Source organism: Benincasa hispida, chromosome 8 (genome assembly GCF_009727055.1).
Source record: "Benincasa hispida cultivar B227 chromosome 8, ASM972705v1, whole genome shotgun sequence".
NCBI classification, from domain to species: domain Eukaryota; kingdom Viridiplantae; phylum Streptophyta; class Magnoliopsida; order Cucurbitales; family Cucurbitaceae; genus Benincasa; species Benincasa hispida.
The window spans coordinates 33,132,363-33,155,368 of NC_052356.1; the positions used below are offsets into that span (position 1 = coordinate 33,132,363).

General features: G+C 36.0%; 3 protein-coding genes across 11 annotated transcripts; 1 reads left to right on the forward strand and 2 right to left on the reverse strand.

Moving 5' to 3' along the window:
• Nucleotides 1-1,019: 1,019 nt before the first annotated feature.
• Nucleotides 1,020-22,788, reverse strand: LOC120082890 (histidinol dehydrogenase, chloroplastic). 9 transcript variants are annotated; one of them, XM_039038279.1, is made up of 16 exons: nucleotides 22,528-22,666; nucleotides 22,223-22,355; nucleotides 21,343-21,464; nucleotides 21,188-21,240; nucleotides 21,002-21,074; nucleotides 20,735-20,836; nucleotides 20,550-20,651; nucleotides 19,901-19,972; nucleotides 19,705-19,767; nucleotides 19,521-19,562; nucleotides 18,970-19,029; nucleotides 15,775-15,885; nucleotides 15,327-15,497; nucleotides 14,374-14,464; nucleotides 13,476-13,755; nucleotides 1,020-1,357 (listed from the first exon to the last, which is right to left on the reverse strand). In XM_039038279.1, exons 2-16 carry the CDS (start codon nucleotides 22,347-22,349, stop codon nucleotides 1,318-1,320), a joined length of 1,509 nt encoding a protein of 502 aa, XP_038894207.1. In that variant the 5' UTR covers nucleotides 22,350-22,355; nucleotides 22,528-22,666; the 3' UTR covers nucleotides 1,020-1,317. The 9 variants fall into 9 exon arrangements, with proteins under 9 accessions (XP_038894207.1, XP_038894214.1, XP_038894210.1 ...); XM_039038286.1 differs by lacking the exon at nucleotides 1,020-1,357 and adding an exon at nucleotides 12,248-12,384 and having other exon boundaries at nucleotides 22,223-22,341; nucleotides 22,528-22,788; XM_039038282.1 differs by lacking the exon at nucleotides 1,020-1,357 and adding an exon at nucleotides 12,248-12,384 and having other exon boundaries at nucleotides 22,223-22,337; nucleotides 22,510-22,669.
• On the reverse strand, nucleotides 6,424-7,341 carry LOC120082892. The gene is made up of 2 exons (XM_039038287.1): nucleotides 7,094-7,341; nucleotides 6,424-6,984 (listed from the first exon to the last, which is right to left on the reverse strand). The coding sequence occupies exons 1-2, from the start codon at nucleotides 7,325-7,327 to the stop codon at nucleotides 6,460-6,462; spliced, it is 759 nt and encodes a 252-aa protein (XP_038894215.1). The 5' UTR covers nucleotides 7,328-7,341; the 3' UTR covers nucleotides 6,424-6,459.
• On the forward strand, nucleotides 10,757-13,020 carry LOC120082893 (putative germin-like protein 2-1). The gene is made up of 3 exons (XM_039038288.1): nucleotides 10,757-10,904; nucleotides 11,992-12,516; nucleotides 12,618-13,020. Exons 1-3 carry the CDS (start codon nucleotides 10,787-10,789, stop codon nucleotides 12,638-12,640), a joined length of 666 nt encoding a protein of 221 aa, XP_038894216.1. The 5' UTR covers nucleotides 10,757-10,786; the 3' UTR covers nucleotides 12,641-13,020.
• Nucleotides 22,789-23,006: the final 218 nt, after the last annotated feature.

Consider the following 23,006-nt stretch of genomic DNA (forward strand, 5'->3'; position numbering starts at 1 on the left):
TATCTTCCAAAGAATTAGTCAACTTTTAAAAGGTGGGGAGCAATCATTTGACTATATCAAAATTTAAATTAAAAAAAGAAAGAAAGTTCCACCTCAACGCATTTAAGGGAGAATTAGATAGCTCTGGGTTCGAGTGACATTTCACCCCTAACCACAACTCATCCGCTGGGGTGAAAAAAAATGAAAGAGTGGGACGAAATTTCTCTCGCTTTTGGGTCAACAAGAATATTTCTAGTGGAACATTTTTCATAATCCCCTTGAGAGATAGTTTACTAAAAGTTAAAAATGAAAAAGTGAGTGATCCAGATTTACCAAGAATTTCAATATTGGACTCAACTCAATTTATCTTACTGATTAGTTTGTTTTTCTATTTGTGCGCTTGTTGCATCAAATTCGTTACATTTATCCAAGAAATATGTCAAGTAACTATTTATCACTTGTATAGACTCACGCTTCAAAGTTCCAGTATTAAGAATCTTTTTAAATTTTAAAAAATAAACAAATAAGATCACAAAATTATAGACTAAATTTATTACTTGTATAACTTTTTTTTAAGTGTCCACAACTTGATTGTAGATCATCAAGCATATAACCTGTAAAGATGGTAAATGTTGTGCATAATGAGGCCACATGCGTAAAGCTAATTGGGTTTTATTTCATGAATAACTCCATAAAAAAAATATGCAATTATTTGAGTAAATAGTAATATAAAATATGAGGAGGCCACATGACTATAATTTTATTTTTAAATTCACTTAAAAGGAAAAAAAAAAAAAAAAAAAAAAAAAAAAAAAGGAAAGAAAGAAAGATCGTTTGGTAACAAAACAATCTACTTTTTAGATTTTTATTATTTGAATGTTTTTAGAAAAACTAAAGATAGAATTGCATTCCAAACTGATTCTAAAATTTTATGTGTTTCCAAATTCGATGGGGTTTCTAACTAACTAGAAAATGAGAAGAAAGACGTCATTAGAGGAACTTATTTTCTTATTCTTGAAAGAAAGAAATTGAGATAATGGTATGAAAACCCCAAAAATATAAAAGTTGAAAATGGTTTGAAATAGAGGATGACAAAGTGGCAGGTTGGTTAGATCAAGAAGCACACATGAGATTTTGGCGGACTCCCACTTTTTCCTTGACTATGTGCTTAGACAGTACAAAGAATACAAACCAGTATGGACGAACGTTGACTTCGTATTTGGGCCAATCAACATCAAACAACACTAGCTTATGCTTGCCATCGATCTACAAGAGTGCACAATCTTTGTATTCTACTCCATACCGAACTACATCGGTGGCAACATAGTTGAGGGTCATCTAACGCTCGTGGCCAGAGCAATACCGTCCATGTTGATTTCTGTCGGATTTGACAAACAACATAAGAAATTCAAGTACAGGCAATGGAAAGTTAGGAGATCGAATACAACCCTCCAAGAGGGCAAGTCTCTAGATTGTGGAATATTTTGTGTTAAATTTATAGAATATTGTGTAACTAGAACTAACTTAACACAGGTGAATATGGGATTGTATAGGAAACAATATGTTGCCTAAATGTGGGCAAATAAATATTTATGGTAATATTTTTTGTGATAAATTTGTGTTGAATTTTTAGAATATAATTGGTGTTGTATATTGAACTAAGCAAATAAATAACTAAGCAATCACCCAAAACTAAGTAAAAGATCATTTAAGTTTATGTGCAAAATCGTTTAAGAATATGTAAACGGTCGTCTAAATCTAAACGACCGTTTAGAAAATTCTAACCAATTGTTTATGTAAACATCCCGAATTTCAGAAAAAATTAAGTTAATTATCTAAAATTATTGAGTTCAAATTTCTCTTTCATTTGAAAAATTGGGATTAAAATGAAATAATTGAAAAACTTTTATTTGTTAAATTGAATTTAATTATTAGATATTCAACTAATTATTTTGAAAATATTGAATTTTGCTTCCTTTGATTTTGGATTTTAGGATCAACTTAAAAAAAATTAAATTAAGGAGATAATTAATTTCATGTGGTTTTGAATTAATTTAAATATTTGGAAGAATTTAATTTATATCAAATTGATGGATCTTATGCCATTTAATTTTGGTTTTTGAAGCCTAAATTAAGATAATTTGAAAGGTTAACTGATTTATTAATTTAATAGAATCTTTGGAGATTTTGGAGATATTATGATAAAATATTTTATTTATCCTTTCAAATTTTGAAAAAAAAAATAATAAAAGAATTGAGATTTTTTCGAAATTAAATGAGAGTGAAAAGAGGCCAAAAATTGGAGAGAAAACAATTCGGTTTTTCAGCGACAACTTCCACAAAATTGTGAATTTCCGGAGTTTGAATCGTTGGATCGTGCTCAAATTTGGTCAGTCGGTTCGAGACATATAGAGTTTCATTTTGAACGGTTGGATCGTTGTTTGAAGCTCTGGTTTGTTCGTAATCGCTGCTGAATAAAATATGTAAAACTAGAAATTCCCCTTCTCTCTCACTCTCGCAAACCCTCCTCATGCAAGACCCTCACTACCCACTGCTAGTCTAAACAATTTATGCCGTCCGACAGCAACACCCGCTTCCTGTCTATGGTAGCCACGAGCCGACGTGCCAACAGCCACCACTTGTCCGATCTTTGCCGGAATCTTGAGAAAAACCTTGGGTAAGACTTATTTTCCTTATAATTAGGGAGGTGAAATTCACCCATTTGATTTTGGGTTAAATTAGTTAACCTCTCTTTGGTGTGAAACTTAGATTCAAGATTTGGAAGTTTTGAGGCATTGACCATCAAGCTAGATACCATTTCTCGTTTTGCAGAAAATTGGTAAAGATCAATAAGTTTTCGGTAAGTTGTTGGTTGGTTATTATTTTAGATTGAGAGTAATAGTGGGAAAATTAAGTTATTGATTTTGGATTTAATTCTTGATCAGATTGGCTAATTGAATCAAGTTTTGGAATTTGTCTGGGATCAAGACACAACTTTGTGGTTGATTCAAGTTTTCCAAAGGTTTTAAGGAATTATTTGCGTGGACTTTTGTGACCAAGTTGAGGTAAGTAATACTATTACCGGTGCCTTCGTGCCAGACGACCTAGATTAGATTTATAAAGTTAATTAATGGACTTTAGAAGCATGATTTTGTCATTGTGATATACTTGTTGCATGACAGTTATGAGTATCATGAGCATGTTCGAATTTCTAATCAATACTGAAATTATGTATATGATGCATGAATAGACCAATAGGGCTGTTCACCGTCTCGCCTTGACGTATGTTTTATTTCAGAGGACCGACGGGTCTAGTTTCATGTTTGACGGTGTGCCTATGGGCCGTTAAACATGTGTGAGTTGACAGGTTCACGTTCATGTTATTTTCCATGTTTGACGGTGTGCCTATGGGCCGTTAGACATGCGTGAATCGACAAGTTCACATTTTTTCCATGTTTGACGGTGTGCCTATGGGCTGCTAGACATGTGTAAGTCGACGGGTTCACGTTCATGTTAGACGATGTGCCTACGGGCCGCTAGACATGCGTGTCAAGGCAAGACAGTCCTTTGGTTTCTTTTCATCATCTAAAATCGATGTAGTTGTTTAAGCCACGAGCCATCATTCTCTGCTCGTGGATGCATAGCCTGATCCCTGTAATGGGATCACTTACTGAGTATTTTTATACTCAAGCTTTCTTAATTCATATTTTTCAGGTAAGGATAGGAACGGACCGGCGGGTGACGAGAGGAAGCTGTGATCATGCCATATGGGACATGTAAATCGCTTCGGCTCAGTTTACGTTTTCAAGTTATTTAAAAATTTTTATTTGAAACTCGATGTTGATCAAAATGCTATCTATTTAAGTTTGTTTTTCTTCATTATTTTAGGGGTCCCGAACAAAGGTTTTACTTATTTGTTATTTATTTTGGAAATTGTCTTCATTATTTTAATGAAATTTATTTTCCTCAATGGTAAAAAATGTTTTGAATGTAAATGTGTAATTATGAGTAACGACCCTTATCAGAGTACTCAAAAAGGTTAAAAAATTCTAACCGATCGTTTAAAAAATCTATCTATACGATCGTGTAGCAAATATCTATTCTAAATGATCGCGCATAATTAGCTAAGCGATTGTACATAATTAACTGAGCGATCACGCACAAATAACTAAGCGATTGCGTACAAATAACTAAGCGATCGTACAAAAATAACTAAGCAATTGGCTTAAAAAATTACATATCTTTCAGTCTAGATATGCTAGTGCCAGGTGTTATCAATGTTTGTCTGCACGTTTTCTTGTTATGTCCTCTCTGATCACATCGTGTACACCTATGTATTTTGTTGTGGCTCCTCTCCAATTGAAGGTATGCTGACGATTTGACGTCGACCTACACATGATACCTTTCGCGGTGGTAGAATTGGTTCAACATCTTCAAAATCTGGTCTTCGACGTCATTCTTGTCTGTGTCCACTAAAGATTGGTTCGACGTAAGCAGCACAGTTGTAAATCATTTTTCACATAATGTTTGAACATTAATGTTTCTCAGGGTCATTGCATGGGAGCACAGGATCTCGATGCACTTAAACTCCATACAAGTACATGTTCGTGAACGAAGATCAACCAATCTCCCAAATATCCATCGTCCACATTAATTGATATTTAGGGGGTTTAGAGTTTAATTGCATCGAGATCCCGTGCTCCCATGCTATATTTGCAGCGACCCTAAGAAACATTAATGTTCAAACATCATGTGAAAAATAGTTTACAGTTGAGTGTGTGCTTGTCGCCAATCTTTCTAGTGGACACAGACAAGAATGGCATCGAAGACCATATTTTGAAGATGTTGAACCAATTCTACCATCGCGAAAGGTAGCACGTGTAGGTCGATGTCAAACCGTCGGGATACCTTCAATTGGAAAGAAGTCACGACAAATACATAGGTGTACACGATGTGGTCAGAGAAGACACAACAAGAAAACATGAAGACAAACATTAATAACACCTGGCACTTGCCCATTTAGACTAAACGATATGTAATTTTTTGGGTGATCGCTTAGTTATTTGTACACGATCGCTTAGTTATTTGTGCGCGATCACTCAGTTAATTATGTACGCTTAACTAATTATGCGCGATCGTTCAGAATAGATATTTATTTCCTAAATGATCGTATAGATAGTACTAAACGATCGTATAGATAGATAGATTTTTTAAACGATCGGTTAGAATTTTCTAAACGGTCGTTTAGATTTTCTAGAAGATCGTTTACATATTCTTAAACGATCTTGCACATAAACTTAAATGATCTTTTACTTAGTTTTAGGCGATTGCTTAGTTATTTATTTGCTTAGTTCAACGTACAACACCAATTATATTTTACAAATTCAGCACAAATTTATCACAGAATATATTACCATAAATATTTATTTGCCCACACTTGGGCAACATATTGTTTCCTATACAATCCCATATTCACCTGTGCTAAGTCAGCCCCATCAGTCCCAGTTACACAATATTCTATAAATTTAGCACAAAATATTCCACAATCCAGAGACTTGCCCTCTTGGAAGGTCGCATTCGATCTCCTAACTTCCCATTGCCCATACTTGAACTTCTTATGTTGTTTGTCAAATCCGACAGAAATCAACATGGACGGTATTGCTCTGACCACGAGCATTAGATGACCCTAAACTATGTCGCCATTGATGTAGTTCGGCATGGAGTCGAATACAAAGATTGTGCACCCCTATAGATTGATGGCAAGCATATGCCAGTGTTGTTTGATGTTGATGCCTAAATACGAAGTCAACATCCGTCCATGCTGGTATTCTTTGTACTGTCTAAGCACGTAGTAAAGGAAGAGGTGGGAGTTCGCCCAAAACCTCATGTGTGCTTCTTGATCTAACCAGCCTGCCACTTTGCCATCCTCTATTTCAATACCATCTGGCCGAATCTTAGAAGCAACACCCTCTGGCTCCATCAAAACATCTTGGGAAAGGCAAGATGTAAATATATGCTTGAGTTAACAGTAGTTTCAACAGATATGTGAAATTTTCATACCGTGAAGCTTGAATCAATGATCGTGAATCGAATCATACAGAGGTCAGGTTTCGATTGCAACTTCTGATGCACGTGCATCAAAAGGAGATCCATAGTCTGGTACAACAAAGAAAAATATAAGTTGAGCTTAAAAGTTACTAAAAGAAAATCTTGGTTAATGAATTAACAAAAATACTCATGTCTCCAAGCACCCATACGTTCTCCTCAGCGTTTTAAAGAAATCCTTGGTCCTAAATGTATATACTACCGTTCGCTCCTCATTTTCTGTTTTAGGATGGCTCTTCCATTTATTGTATGCATTCCACATAACATCAAGGACTGGGAAGCATGGGTCACAGAAACGAACGATCCTTATAGGGAACTCAAGTACATGGACTAAGGGGTTGAGATTGATAACATCGATGGCCGATTTCAGTGCCACTATAGGTGATTCAGCTTCTTCTTGGGGCTGAGGAGATTTTGGAGGTGAATAAGGTTGAATTGTTTCTGAATGTGGCTGAGAATGGGGCTGAGAAGATTGGGGTTGAGAATGTTGGGGCTGAGTTGTAAACTTCTTCCCCTTTTTGAAACACTCAGGTGTGAACTTGGCTGGGTTTTTTTCCTTTTCCGACGCTCTGGTTTGTTCATGCAATAGTCGTACCTCAACTTCAGTGGCATCCTTTCAATTGACATCCTTGAATTGAAATGGACCCTAACACTGAACACTTCAATTGACGTTCCCACAACCAACTCCAATATTTCATTAGCAGTTTGAGGAATTAGTTGTTCATTGACATTTGGTTCATTGATAGAGGTGTCCATCAATTCAGATATTGAATCCTGATCGTTGATAGTTTTGGACTGCTCACTGATCGTCCCAGCTGGCTGTTCATTGTGGGTTTCTTGGTGGGTTTGAGGGGGACCTTGTGCATCGGTCTGTGGGGGATCATCATCATTATGAGGTTCCTGATAATTGTTACCATCACCATTATTATCATCATAAGGAGTCATTATATAGATATTCTAAACGATTGTCCATTTAAGAATATCTAAACGACTGTACAGAAATACATACCTCACATAGATGATGGATCATCATCTTTATCTCGTTCAGTTGTTGGCCCATCAAATGATGTTGGACAGTAAATGTATCTCCCATCTGACGAACCATGGTAGTCAAGTTCACCAAGTCTTTCCGAACTTCTTTTATTTCCTCCCTAAGAATCTTGTACGATTTGGAATGATGATGTCTGGAGGACTTTTGTTGCTTATGTGGTTCCGACTCTGTTTGGTTAGTCTGAACCAGCATACGTGGTTCTGGCTTTATTCGTTGCACATTTACAGAGCTTTCTACATGGGGTTCATGCTCTTCATGTCCCCCAAATGACTCGCGAGTATCGATGGAGTGTTCAACCCCTTCAATCCTCCTTTCCCCAACAACAGAAACCACATTAAGTCCTTCAAGTCGATCCTCCTTATACCTTAACTCCTCTGTGCTAGGTACAAGTCTCGACACAACAATAGTTTGTACATAAACAAATGAGCAAGTCAATATGCATGAAACTATAAACAAATGAGCAAGTCAGGAGTGATCAGTTACTTATTTTTTTTTTGCTGGAAAACTTTATTGCTCAATGATTTATAAGATGGAGCATGAGAATAAGTCCATCTAAGAATTTTAGGGATTGCAACCTTGTTGACTTTGGTGGCTAGGAATTTACTCGATGTGGATAAAATTTCGTAAGTCCAATCCTACGATATGTAAACTTCTTAGACGAATATAACACAAGTTCAATGTATATTAAAGTGAATTAGAAATAAAAGTACATACCTAGAATGCAAGTACATGAATCCCTTATACAGCAATGTGAGGCGTGGTGATCACCTTCTGCTTTCTTTGAATCATATGCCTTCTTCCCGCGCACGATAGTCTTCATGGTATACAATGTACATCCATAGAAGAGGGAAGACCAGTCATAATGTACGAAGACGTCGTGGACATCGACAATCCCAAATATATTGCTATCGAACTGGGTTTTCTTGTCCTTTTCAATCATCACCATTTCAATGAACAGTGCCAATACAACCTTGATAGCATCTTCGTCATTAGTAAAATTGAAATTCTCGAAGGCGATCTCCACATCCTTGCAAGAACTATCCTTTCCATTTGGGTCCTTAGGTCTAAGAATGAATTTTTGTAGTCTTTCACCACTTGTTTCTTTTTCCACTGTTTCCTTGGTCGGTCACAACCCATTTATTAAGTTAAAATCCACTTGGGAGAATGTTATCTTCTTCCCGAATGTTGAATGAAATAACGTCTAGGTTCGCATCTGCTACCTCCCTTAATAGAAAGTGGTGCGAAAGTTGTCCATTGAAAACAAGACCTATATCCAACAGAGGACCAAAGGTCGTTTTCCTATACAGTCTCATACATTATTATGTCAACTTTTTCTTAATGACAAGGGCAATTTTGTGGACTTGGCAAGCGACTGTAGCAGGAAAATATTTCTCAGCAGAGACGACCATCTTACCAATCTCACAATCGTATACATTACAAGAATTAGTAAGCAATCGCATAACAAAAACTAAACGATATCATAACAAAAACTAAACAATCGCATAACAAAACCAAAACGATCGTATAACAAAAACTAAACGATCGCGTAACAGTTAGCCAAACGATCGTGTAATAGTTAGTCAAACAATTGCATAACAGATATCTAAACGATCGTGTAATAGCTAGATAAACGATCGCATAATGAATATCTAAACGATCGCGTAACAGTTAGCTAAGCGATCGCATAACGGATGTCTAAACAATTGCATAACAATTAGCCAAACGATCGCATAACTGATATCTAAACGATCGCGTAACAGTTAACCAAACGATCGCATAACAAATGTCTAAACGATCGCGTAACAGTTAGCTAAATGATCGCACGATATAAACCTAAATGATCTGATTGCTTAGTAATCTCTATACGATCGCTTAGTAATATCTAAACACTTGCATTCTTCAAGAAAAATAGTCATACCTTTCAGATCACGACAACAATGACAAATGCGTAGAGACAACCGACGAGAAACCTACGAGAAGTGCTCGACTTCGGAGAGAAAACGAGAGCAAAATCGAGAGAAAACGCTCCGAAGAAAAATGCTTTGAGCAGAAAATGAACGAAATGGAGGGAGACCCTATCGTTGCAAAGTATTCGTAGAGACACGCGTTCACCAACGGTCTGAAGGTTTTTTTAAAAACTGGGGGTAATTTTGGAATTTCGAATGGACAAAAGGTCAATGGTAAAAAAAATTTTAAGTGATCATTGGTAGAAAAGTTTTTGAGTTTTGGGTCATTTTGTGAAATTTTCCTGCTTACATCATCAGCCAAAATTACAAAATTACCCCTAATTTTTCCCCCTTCCTCTTTCCATTTTTTCCAATTGGAGAGATGTTGTCACCGATCATCGAAAGATTGCAATAGAATCACCATAGTGGGATTAAAATGTCAAATGTGTGGGGCCACGGAAAGTGAGGGAAAAATGGTGATGCGAGAATGCGAGAGAGAAAAATTGAAAATCAATCGTTGACCATCGCAAAGGCAAGATGAGATCGAGATGGGGTGTCACTAGCAAGAGCGAGAGAGGAGATTGAGATGGGATGAGCATCAAATGTGTCATCGACAAGAACGAGAGAGAAGGGAATGTGAGTGAGAAAAGAGACGGAGAGAGGAACAGTGAAAGCGAGAGAGGAAGTGGCCCAATCTGCACATGCAAAGTTTCGTTTTGATAATTTCACACAAATATGACATAAACAAAAGGGCAAAAGTCTTGAAATTAAGAAAGTATGCCAAATCTCATTTCAACTCGATATTTTAGGTCATTCGTAAGATTATCCCAAAAAAATAAACAAAAATCTTTCAACTTTTTAACTTTATAATGATGTAGCGAGTCAAATGATTGCTTGTCAGCTCAATTCTTAAAACTATGATTGACCGATTTATAATATTGCACATCCTAAGGATGACCGTTCTAACGATTCACATAAATATATTTTTTTTTAGTAAAACACGTGGGAGTCTGAATTCGAATTACTAACTTTTTGGACAACAATATATGTCCTAACAAAGTGAATTATACTCAGATTGACACAACTCCATAAACACAATCCCGTAAGATCATATCACTACAAAACAAATTGCAAATATACTTAAAAAGATAGAAAACAGTTCCTAAGAACAATTGCCAAACAACAGTAAAAGAGTAACAATAAAGAAGACCTTTTCATGTTAACACAATAAGACAACCATAAAGAACGAGAAAAATGAGAAATAGAATACAGGCAGACAGGCAGATCATTATAATTTGTGAATACCAAAGGGAGAAGGGGGTCCACTGGTTCCCTACATGTAAGTGCGCATGGGAAAGAGCCATAACTTTGTTCCTTTCTAAAAGCCAACCAAAACCAGATTATTGGGTCACTCCTAACCTAAAGCTTTGCTTTACATATTTGATTTTCTATGCCTTTCTCTAACTAAAACATTACAGCAATAGCCTCACTCTTGGTCTTTGAGGCACCAAAAAAGCTTTACTGAAATTTTCAGAGCCCTAGAAGGCATTTTTTGCACCCAATTCCTAAACTTCTTCCTATAAATACCTCAGCTTCTTTATTCCTTCTCCCACAAACTTTAACATTGAGTAAATTTGACTCAATATCCCCTTCTGTTCCTGTTCTTTCAAGATAAACTTCTGGACTCATTATCTCCTTGTTTCTAATGGCCAGTAATGGTTGTATATTGGCTGTTTCATTTCTACAATTAGTTTTCTTTATTGCCTTGGCATCTGACCAGAATCCTATTCAAGATTTTTGTGTAGCAGATACTGGAAGTACAGGTATTGTTTGATCTCCTCTGCTTGTTTTTGTTCCTATGCTTTCCTTGTTTAACATATTTACCTGAGTTGTTAATAAGACAGATTGAACTGGTAGAGGTTCAGGATTTAACTAGCACCATCTAAGATATTTCAAGAGAAAGAAGAGCACCTTCTTATTCTCTAAATCTTCAGCAAAATCTCTAGCTTAGCTACAATTTTGTTGCTTATTGCAACCGTATAACGTAAGAAGCATGGAAACAGATACGAACACGACACAACATGACAATACGCCAATTTCAAAATAACTAGGACACGGATACGCTCTTTTTTTACTATTTTTTTAAGGATATATAAGTTTAACATAAAATACTAAATGCACTAAAAAACAACAAAAAAAACAAAACCAAAAACAAAAAATGTCAAGTTATAGGAAATGAATTGTTTAGGCTCCTAACTTTTTTTTTTTTTTTTTTTAATATTTGGTTTTAAAAAAATGAGCTTTCCTTTTGTTTTTGTTTTTGTTTTTGGTTTTTTATCTTCGTTAGATATAATTGATTTAGACTTTTAAATTTGGGTCCAATATGAAAGGCTGGATCATTTCCTTTTTAAAATAATTTCTGAAGCATTCCAGTAAGTGTCCCAAACGTGTCTCCACGTATTTGAAATTAAAAATAGGACAAGGAACTTTGTGTGTCAGACAGACGTCCGGCGCATGTCCAACACGGACACTCGGCCTAAATGGAGTGTATGTGCTTCGTAGTGTATAACCAACACAACTATGAAACTAATCATATTCATTTTTGCTCATGTATCTCATTTGTGCTCTTTATTTTAGCAACTAGTCCTGTGGACATAAATATTCTTGACTCCCAAGTTTCCTTTTCTTTTCCCCCTTTTTCTTTCTTTCATTCATTCATTCACGCATCTTTATCAAATTTGTGAAGGATAATCATGATATGCTTTCATTCTAAGTTATCTGTCATCTTTATCAGAAAAATATAAAGTTTCTAAGAAGTTCTTTTCCATGATTCTGCTAGGACTTCACTAACTTCTTTTCCTGATGAACCTAATCACTAAAGCATCTGATGATGTTAGCAATTGATTGCAGTGTTACTAAATGGACTAACCTGCAAAGATCCAAAGCAAGTTGTAGCCGATGACTTTTCCTTTGGGGGGCTTCACCTTGCAGCCAACACATCAAATGCACTGGGGTGTCATGTGACTCCAGTTACTCCATCAGAAATGCCAGGACTCAACACCCTCGGCCTCTCGATCGTTAGAATAGACTATGCACCACAAGGCATCAACCCTCTGCACACGCACCCCCGAGCTTCTGAGATATTGATCGTCTTGGAAGGCAGTCTAGAAGTCGGATTCATCACATCATTCCCTGAAAATCGACATATAGGGAAAGTGTTGCAGAAGGGCGATGCATTTGTCTTCCCTGTTGGTCTAGTTCACTACCAGAGAAATCCAGGTCCTACCAATGCAGTCGCTATTGCTGCTCTCAGTAGCCAAAATCCAGGAGTTATTATAGTTGCAAATGCAGTATTTGGGTCTACTCCAAATATTTCCAGTGACGTTCTAGAGAAATCTTTTCAAATTAATAAACAGGTTATTGGTTACCTTCAAAGTAAGTTCTAGATTAGAAATTTAAAATTCAGAAAAGACAGGAGTTTATACATGAAATTGTTCTATAAGAATCATTTACATCTGCTTGTTTGTCATATGCAGAATATGCAATGAATTTCCCTTAAAATACATCACTTGCAGTTCAAGCGAATCTCCTATTTAGGCTTCCATAATATTAGCAGAATGTGAAAGTGGTTCAAAATGTAACAGCTGAGGGTGTTTAAGAAAAAATCAGGAGTGGGATGAGAGGGTTATTTTGTTTTTGTAGTTCGTGTTTTTTTTTTTTTTTTTTTTTTGTGCTTCCATAATATTAGCAGAAAGAGGGACATCAACACCTTCCTTTCTGTGATTTTTTTGTAATTTGTCATTTCAACAAGGAGAAAAAGATGCTCTCCACTTGACGAGAGCATTTTTAAATTCTTTGGCTTGAAAAGAACGCTAGGATGTCTGACAAGTGACAATAAAGAAAAATAGACTGTCCTTTGTGGCCCTTTTCCATTGTAAACTTGTCTTTCCTTTCTACAATTTAAACGTTAATACCCTTTCTGCCACTTAATTTCAAAATTCCTTTGGCTTTTGGCATCGCTTCTCCTCCTTTTTTATAACCTTATGTTGATGTGATCGTTTCTTAAAGAAACAGACAGGATAAGTTACTAGGTGATATGGTATCATCAACCATACTAAGTGCACAGCTCCTCTCCAGTGATTGGAATTTTGAAATCATTATATGTATAAAGATAAATGTTGTAGAAGTTGTTTCCTTCTAATGGTGTTTATACACTCACTGGCATTCAAGGTTCAAGAGTCATTGATAATGATCTTATACCTGTTTCCAGATTTATGTCATCTTACAACAACCAGAGCAGCCAAAAATGTAGTAACAGTTTCATGATAAATAGTCGAAATCTGAAGTTTGAATTTTCCATAAATAGGCACTACATAAGGTATCTAGACAATCACCTTGAAGTTGAGATCTGCTTGGCTTCAATATCCTTCAATCTAAGACTTACAGCTCTTTTATGGGCATCCAGTCCCTCAACTTCAGCCATTTTTTCGACATAGGGGCCAAGTTTTCTTAAACCTTCCTCTGTCAAAGATTGTACTGTCATGTATTTTAAAAACGAGTCAAGCGAAACTCCACCATACATCCGTGCATAACCATAGGTTGGAAGAACGTGATTTGTCCCACTTGCATAATCTCCCACGCTTTCTGGAGTCCATGGCCCCAAGAAGACAGAACCTGCAAGATAAAAACAAAGTTCATTATAATGGACATGCCATTATTGTCAAAAGCTGTCGAAGCTAACAATAACAATTAACCAGTGACAACAAATGGGGACCCAGGGAGAATTTGGTTATGCCTACATCAAATTACATGCCACAAATAACTATCAAAGCAACACTAACTGGATAATTAACAACTGAATTGCGTTTATTACACACTCTGGACCTACTTCGTATTTAACAATTTCATAGAGTACTTGTGAGGCTCTAAACTCCAAATGGAACAGTTGAACTGAATTTATATTTGATGAACGTTATTACAATCCTTCATAGTCTAAAGAACATGAGACAGATTATATTACAAAGTTTTGAGGGATTAAGAAATTTAAAATATGAGAGTTACCCTAGTAGCAACCTACCAAGTCCTTTTGTAACTATTCTCCCTTGATGGTTATAACCGGGTGGAGATCTCTCAACTCTGATATAACTCCATGATTTTTCTCTAGTCCAGTGCTTCTTATTTTAAGAAATTATAGTAATATATGTAGAAACCCCCTAGTATTAGCCTAAAAGCTAGTAAGGTGTTAAGTACAAGCTTGAACCAAAAAAAAAAAAAAAAACTCTTAGCAGATACCTGCATTCTGAATGAAACTCTCCCACTTTTCTGCGTCCTTGACATTAATTATTAAATGCTCAGGTGCATATAAGTTTGAAAAGGAGACTGCCTGAGAATATAAAACAACCCTATTTAGTTCCACAAGACATGAAGTGCTGTAGAAATTCTGAAATAATATAGTAACTGAATTTTGCAAAAATCCAATGACCAATGACAGGCAGGGTCAAGCACATATTTGTAGTTGATGGTATATGTACATCTATATGCAGGAAACAAATGCAATTTAGAGTACAAGAAAATTTCTAGGAGTTCTCTGTTGTTAGTTAGAAACACATTATTATTATTATTATTATTATTATTATTATTATTATTATTATTATTATTATTATTATTATTGTTAATGTTATTGTTATTACTACTACTATATGAAACTTTGATTCCTCCATTTCATTGATAAGATAAGGAACCCTATGTGCCAAAGAAGTTTAACAAAACAAAAAAAAAAAAAACATCCAATGGGCAATAAGAGGAGTGAAATTAGCTACTAAAATAAGGGGAAAAATCACATAAGAGAGAGCCGTAAAAGTCAAACGTCCAAAAGAACAATCAAAATCAGAGGCTTTGTCCTCAAAAATGTTCTTACAGATAATGTTTTTACAGATTCCCTTGATATATTATTAGCAGTACTACCATTTCTTCGCCTCTAACGACTAACATTGATAGTGGCAGTCAAAAGTAATGCTAAATATCAACTTGATCACAACATATTCCTGGCCACACCTTAATCAATATTGATATCACCATTTAAAAAAATGCATGACTGATTTATTTCTACTGGCTTAAAATGAATTTGAATTTCCATATATTTAAGTCATGTAAGTTCCCATTATTAACCAAAACCTCCAGTTTACATTAGCATTTCCTTATGTGGATTGGATACAAACTCAAGCCGTTTATCCAAGACAACAAACCTCAACCATATCACGAGCAAACACAGTAAAACTATGGCTCAGGGCTTTTGAAGCAAACTCTCCCCTTGGAAGACTTTTACATTGTTTGCTGAGTTCTTCTTCAATAGCTTTAAGATCCACACCATCACCGGCAATTACAAGAACTACTTGACTGTCAGGGCCATGCTCAGCCTACATATTAACTGAAATGTTAGGTGTAGAAAATTGTCAAAGGGACCTAAGTAACTCATCAATCGCATGCAACACAAGAGAATAAGACAAAGCTTCGGTCACATAAATTGTTGTCCAAAGGTGAAGTATAAATATTGAGGGATTATCCCCCATTTGTAATCATACTATCAATGAAATTATTATTTATCCAAAAATATTGAGGGATTTTGTGCTCCTATCCTATATTAACCACAGAAGTTTAATAACTATTAAGGGATGTTGTCACTACGGAAATCACCTGGGAAAGCAGATCTGCCGCTATATGAACTGGGCTGGCATATCTATCAGCAATAACCAGAACTTCTGAAGGGCCCGCAGGCATGTCAATTGAGATCATCGCTTCACTATTCTGTCCCAGGAAAAATGGCCAAATAGTTAAAATGTTCATCAAACTTCTAGCAAATGAGATTCTTTACCCTTTTTCAAATTTTTTTCAAGTACAACTCAAATCTAAAATAACAATTCCAATGCAGAAGTCAATATTTTTATAATCCATCTTAAGTTGAATATATTTGTCTTATACCTGGATCCAAAAAGCTTTTTTTAACTTTGTCAAAATCAGTCCGTTTATTTTAATGTATGTGCATGTGCTTTCTTTAACCCATGCATTTACTTCACTATATTTTCCAAAAAGAAAATCAGCAATCCTGTAACATGACAGAATATGAGGGGTGAACGTCACATGAATATGACTAAGGGTGTCAATAGGGTAGAGCAGTTTTTTAGGTGGTCCTCCCAAGCGCTCGCCTAGTCACTGAGCACAAGTCTTGTGCCTCACCTTAAGGTGAGGTAAACAAAAAAAGGCGTGCATTTTTTTATGGAATCAACAACTTTCGTTGAGGAAGAAAAATAAAAGAGTAAGGTGCGCGCCTTTTATAAAGCCTTGGCCTTGGGGCTTTTCCATTATTTTTTAAATAGTAATAATCAAGTCCCCGTTTGGCAACAATTTCGTTTTTTCATTTTGATTTTTTAATATTAAGCCTATCTCCTCCCTTTCTTACAATGATTTGCATCTTTCTTAAATACAATAGTTGAATTCTTAGCCAAATTCCAAAAACAAAAACAATTTTGACTTGTTTTTAAACCATCGATAAAAAGAATATGAAAAAGGAAGAATTTGGAAGTGGAAGTGTCTATAGGCCTAATTTTCAAAAACAAAAAAACTAAATAGTAGTCAAACGGGACCTAAGGTTTTCTCTTATTTATTTAGAAAAAAAACACACCCACAGACTGAATGCAAAATTTCTGTCTTTAGGGTTTTTTTTTTTTTTTAATATTCCCACCTCAACTATGTTTTCTCTTCTATTATAATGCAGCTCACAAAAACGCTTTTTTTTTTTGGCTCATTGCACCTAAGCCCCATGAGACTTAGAGATGTCCATTTACCCTGTGGGACGGGTCCCTCGAACGGGGTGGGGAATCCCCGATTGGATGGGGAACGGGGGAGGGAGTGGGGGCAATTTTTTCCCGTTGACTAAACGGGGACGGGGGCGGGATTATATTCCCCGCCCGTCCCGCCACCGCCCCAATGAAATATTTTAATATATTCATATAATAATAGTACTATTATTATTATTATTAATTAAACTCAAATTTTGTTTACATAAACAGAAAATGAGTTTACAAATTATTATTATTATTATTATTATTATTAATTTTTATAATAATCATAATCATAATTATTATTTTATCTATATACATTTTACAAAGATTGTGGTATAAAAAAATAGTTATTTTCTAATTTTCATTTCAACCTTTTCGTTCTTTAATACACCTCTAAATTGTTTTAACATTTAAGACTTTCTACCTTAAACCATAAATGTTGTAGTATTTAAATGGAAAACTAGACTATGATATTGTAATATTTAACTTTTAACTTTTAGAAATTATAGGATTAAATTATATTTTTACACATATAATAGTATTATTTTTATTAGGAAATTTTATAATATTTTCTTTGAATGAAAAATGTATTGGAAAGAACTCATTTAATATATATAATTTTATTTGGTTGAGAACAAACAAAATTGCTAAAAATGACTAACATTATAAAAAAACAAATGGGGAAATTTTCCCCATAGGGAACCCGATCCCTACGAATTCCCTGCAGGGAATCCCTGCCCCGATTCCCACAAGGAATTTCGCAAGGACGGGGAATGAAAAAGGGGCGGGGAAGCCTTCCCCGTCCCCGCCCCACCCTGTGGACATCTCTAATGAGATTATTGCACTTTATTGCACCTCACACGCGCACACGTGTACGCACACATGGGCAGGCGGCCCATGCCCCGTGCTTGGAGGTTAGCATGGACATATGCGGCAGATAGGCGTGCGCGGCACACGGATGCGCGCTCGACAACGAGCACCATAGGGCGCACGCATAGGGCCCAATGGTAAGGGGCGCGCGCGTGCATGGCGCACAGCCCAGATAGGCACAACGGGCACAAAGCGATGCAACATTGGGCGCGTGCACACACTAGGCGGGCACACGAGGCGTCCCAGGTGTGCGCCAAGCAACGAGCGGTAAGCATGCATGCACAAGGCAGTGCATGGGAGGTGCAGTCCGACTCTGAACCTGGCAGCCACGAGCGGGCAATGCACTTAGTGGACACTTGACCTATGGACGGTCGGAAGACTACCCGAGGAGTAGGGAAGACCACGTTCCAAACGTGGGATGAAGCTGCACGAATTGTGGATTCCAAGGGTAACCACCCACTAGGTGGGATCCTGGGAAGTGTCCTACAAACTAGGAAGGTGGTGTCCTAAAAATAGTATGTGGCAAAGTGGAGCTAGTCGTCATGTCCTCTCCAAAAAGGAAGGAGATCATGGGACATGAAGAGTGGCCTTATTTTCAAGGGTAGTGGCCAGTTAACCCCCATTTGGGCCACTCTCCCACATCCTCCAAGTTTTTAGGCTCCTCCTACTAGTATAAATATGAGGAGTTTTGGGAATGTCAAAATACTACTTCACTTCTAGGCAAAAGTGATATTCTCTCCATTGTAACTCTCTCTAGAGTTTACAGTCCTGATAATAAAGTGTGATTTTCACAATCAAGTGTATTCTCCTCTTCTCCCTCTCAACGTGAATCAAGCAAAACAACCCACTCTAGGGTTTGTGAACTTCGGTAGGTGCCCTTAGGGAAATTTTGGGTCCAACTTATAGGCTGGTCAAAGAAACCTCCTTGGCGCCGCACGGGAAAGATTCTATCATTTACGCATACCACGCTTCCACCCCGTGACACCAGGTATCATCACATGGGATATTTTGACCTCTAACTATGACCATTATTGCATGAAAAAACAAATATCAACATTAGGACAACCTCCATCTTGAACATTAATTCCCGTGAATAAGAAACTACAATATTGTTAGACATTCTTCTGGTCTCCCATGAAAATAAATTTTAAAACACAGACGCTGAAAAAAAAAATCATACTTGAAGAATCATTTTGGCAGCTGTTACATATTGATTACCAGGGCCAAAAATTTTCTCAACCTGCAAACAAAGAACCAATTAACTCCAAAGGAAGCTCGACCAAAATATATAACCATAAAATAATAAATATATACATATCCCACTGCATATTAATATATAACCTTGAACGTATGTTGACAATAACATATAATAATTAATCAATAAAAGAAATGGATTGATTATTATCAAATAGAGTGCAAAAAATATTTTAATAGGCATTTACCAGGAGACTACATCTGCACAAGGCATTATTATCACGTATTTCAAATATTCAAGACTTAAAAGACCCTATTACTTGCTTGAATTTGCTATAATCCATCCACAAAAGTTCTCACATATTGATACAGCCATACAGGATATTAGATAAAGGATATTCATATGCTTTGAGAAACAAAATTGACATCAATCTTTAGAAAGCTTTGAGAAACCACTAATTCGGCTATAAATCAAAGGATTCTAATACTATATGGTAAATAAACGTAAAAGTGACATGAAATCTAAAAAAGTATTACCTTAGGGCAAGATTCTGTCCCCCAAGCCATAGCAGAGATAGCCTACAATCACAAAAGGTCATGCAGTCAGAAATATTTATTTTTGACAACTAATATCACAAAAACAAACTCAACCATCTCTCTATTCAATGTACATTCAAGAGTAGAAATATGTATTTTTGACCGTCGTGCACATTTTCATCACCTGAGCTCCTCCTGCCTTAAGAATGTGAGTCACACCAGCCTTCTTCGCACAATAGAGCACCTCCTAAATAAATTGGCATCAGTTAGACCCTTTACATGCGATAATTGAAAAGAAATACGTCTCACTTATTGCTGTTATATGTGCTTTTTATCCCAAAACAGGATAAACTTGAAGCATGTAAAGGTAGAGAAGATACCTTGCATATGCTGCCATCCTGACTGGGAGGTGTTGCAAGAACAACAGTACCACAACCAGCAATCTGAGCAGGCTGACGCCAATAAAAAGAAGTGTTAATGGATGCATCTGGTATCTCATAAGCCACATTTATTAATGAGGCATGAGTATGAAGATACATTGAAATAAAAAAATAATTAAAAAAATCTGGAAATAAGAATAAATATATGTGTTATTGTTGATATTTAAAATGCCAAAGTGAGCTTAGCTCAATATTAGTGCCATGTGCTCCGTCCTGACACAAGTTCAATCTCCCACACCCGGAAGTGTACTAAAAAAAATCATTGATATTTAAATCAAGTTTAAACTAGTGCGGGCCCCAAAACAAATGAGACAGTGAAAAGTAGAGAGATTCACAAACATGAGTGTAGCATTCCTTACCTTCAGGATCAATGGAATGACTCAATTTTGGAGTGAGGCATAAATTAGAAATCATTCCACATCATATTAGAAGTTCAGTATGCAATGAAGATATGAATAATAGAAAATGAGCGTCATTCCCTATTTCTCATTCCTAACAGGTAAACATGACAAAAATCGAATTGTACAGATCATCCTTAGCAACTAAGATCCTATGGTACTGGTAACTCACAATGGTACTGGTAACTCACAATCGAGAGCATCAAAGCTGTTGAAGGTAAAACAGCAGTTCCCCCAGGAACGTAGAGACCAACAGAAGCAATGCTTCTTGCCACTCGTTTGCATTTTACCCCCTGAAATATTTGTGTACAAAGCTTATAACATAGATTAAAAGCTCCTATAGCTGATAATACTACAAATTAAGATGCAAACTCACAGGCATATTTTCTACACTTTTTTCCACTGATATCTGGGCAGCATGAAATGCATATATATTGTCATAAGCTACATCAAAGGCTTCTTTGACAGCTGCATCAAGCTGTGTGAAAGCAAAAATTACAAATGCCAATTATCAATATGCGAAGAAAAACCCAAGAAGTCCAGTTTAATTATGTAAATCCAAAAGAAATAATAATGAATCCATTTTGCAGTGTAAATACATAATTAGTTAAAATATGTGGATCCTGGATTTATTCAAAGTTACCTCTGGCTCTGGCAGGTCAGAGACACTAACAACAATCTCGTTGAGTTCCGCTCTGTCAAACTTTGCAGTATAGCTGCAAAATATTCAAATTTGGCGAGAGGTTATGTTTACACACAGATCAAATGATTCAGAGTAAATATAGAATATATATGATGAAATAAATAAAAAAGAACCACGACCACCTACTCTCTAACTGCAGCATCGCCTCTTTTTCGAACATCATCAACAATGGGCTGGACCTAAACATAGAATTTAAAATCAGATGTTTTAAACTGAAAGAGAAACTGAAGTTTAAAGTTATAGTTAACACCAGGATATGGAAAACAGTGAATAAAACGCACCACACCAAATATTGAAGAAAAATCAATACGAGGACGAGCCTTTAGACTAGTGACAGCATCCTGATTAAGTTCAGATAATTTGTAAGACTTCATTGAACACTTTATGCCTCTACCCAAAATTCCTGATAGAAACAAAATACCAAACAGAGTGAACAATAAAATGTTGCAGGCAGGAAGATAAGAAGAACAAAAATTTCTACCAAGTCCATTAAACTACAATCAGAATTCGGACGCTAAAAACTACAATCTTAAAGCTTTTGGTTGGCAGACTAATTTTCCATGTGACACTCGGTACATCCTTTATTGCTCATTGGGTATCCTTTCAAGAAAGAAAATAACATTTTGTTGAATTCTATTCAGGCTTTTTTTGCGGAAGAAGATACCCATATGTATCTAGCTAGAGCTTAATTCTTGTTTATGCAACAAAAAGGCATGAGACCCTCAATCCTTTTAACATCCATTGTATACTTGTCACTTAATTGGTGTAAATTGAGTTCGCCTTTTTAGTAATTATAGCTTAACAAATCTGATGAACAATTCAAAAAGCTTTTTGTAATCCATGGGATAGGACTTCCCTTTTTGTAATTTCATGATATCAATGAAATGTCTATGTTTCCTAGCCAAAAAAGAAAAAGAACTACGAAGTCTTCTAAGAAAATATTAGCATGACGACCATGGTATCCTCATCCCACGATCCAAAACTACGTAACATTTGGATTTGACAGACCAGCGTCCTCGAAAGCCATTGTTAATTTCTTGTTCAATCAAATGCAATAAATATAAACTTCTACAGCATTTGCTCTAGACCTTGTGAAGTAAAGACTTCTCCATATTCACACACAAGGAATCGAAAAGCACAGACAAAAATGCACAATTATACCTCCGGAAAAATAAGAAGTCTGAAAAGAAGCAGACTTCGAAACACACAAAGTTCGAAAATTCCGCGTCCTACGTTGTTGAACCAAGAAATTACACCTCCAATTCAAGCTTATAATCTGACTGTCCATAATCACCTTCAATCAGATTGATCAGAGTATGGCTTCATAAATTAGTGAAATGTACCCAGAAAACATTAGAAATTATATGGTCCACCCAATTTTCAAACACTGTAACCAGCGCTAACAAAAATGAAAACGAAGAATAAATCCGGAGTGAAATAAACGTAACTGTGATTTCAGGGATTACCACTGAAGATGGACCTTATCCCCGGCTGTGGCTGCAAGCACCGGCTTGGAAGCTAAAAACGAAACTAAAATCAGAAAAGTGTTCACAGATGGTGCGCCGCCGTCCGATGGTGGGCCGTCGTTCGATGGTCCGATTGTGGTGTCGCCGTCCGATGGAAGCAAGTTTTCACCGCTGATGCAGCAGCAGTCGCACACGGGAGGATTCAATCGTGGAAGACCAATTTGAATTTTAGGGATTTCCCAACAAATTTTCTGCCTTAAAAAAATTAAGATTCTTTAATAATAACTTTTTTTTTTTAAAGAGTTTAGGGGCCAGGATGTCATTCAACAATTAATTTAAATCACTTGTGTGAACCAATTTTAATTAAATAATTAATTTTATTATTAAATTATTTATTAGGGTTAGTTTTGAATGATAATTTAAATTTAAATATAAATTATTCAAATTTTGCCTTAAAAAAGCTAATTACTTTTTTAGTA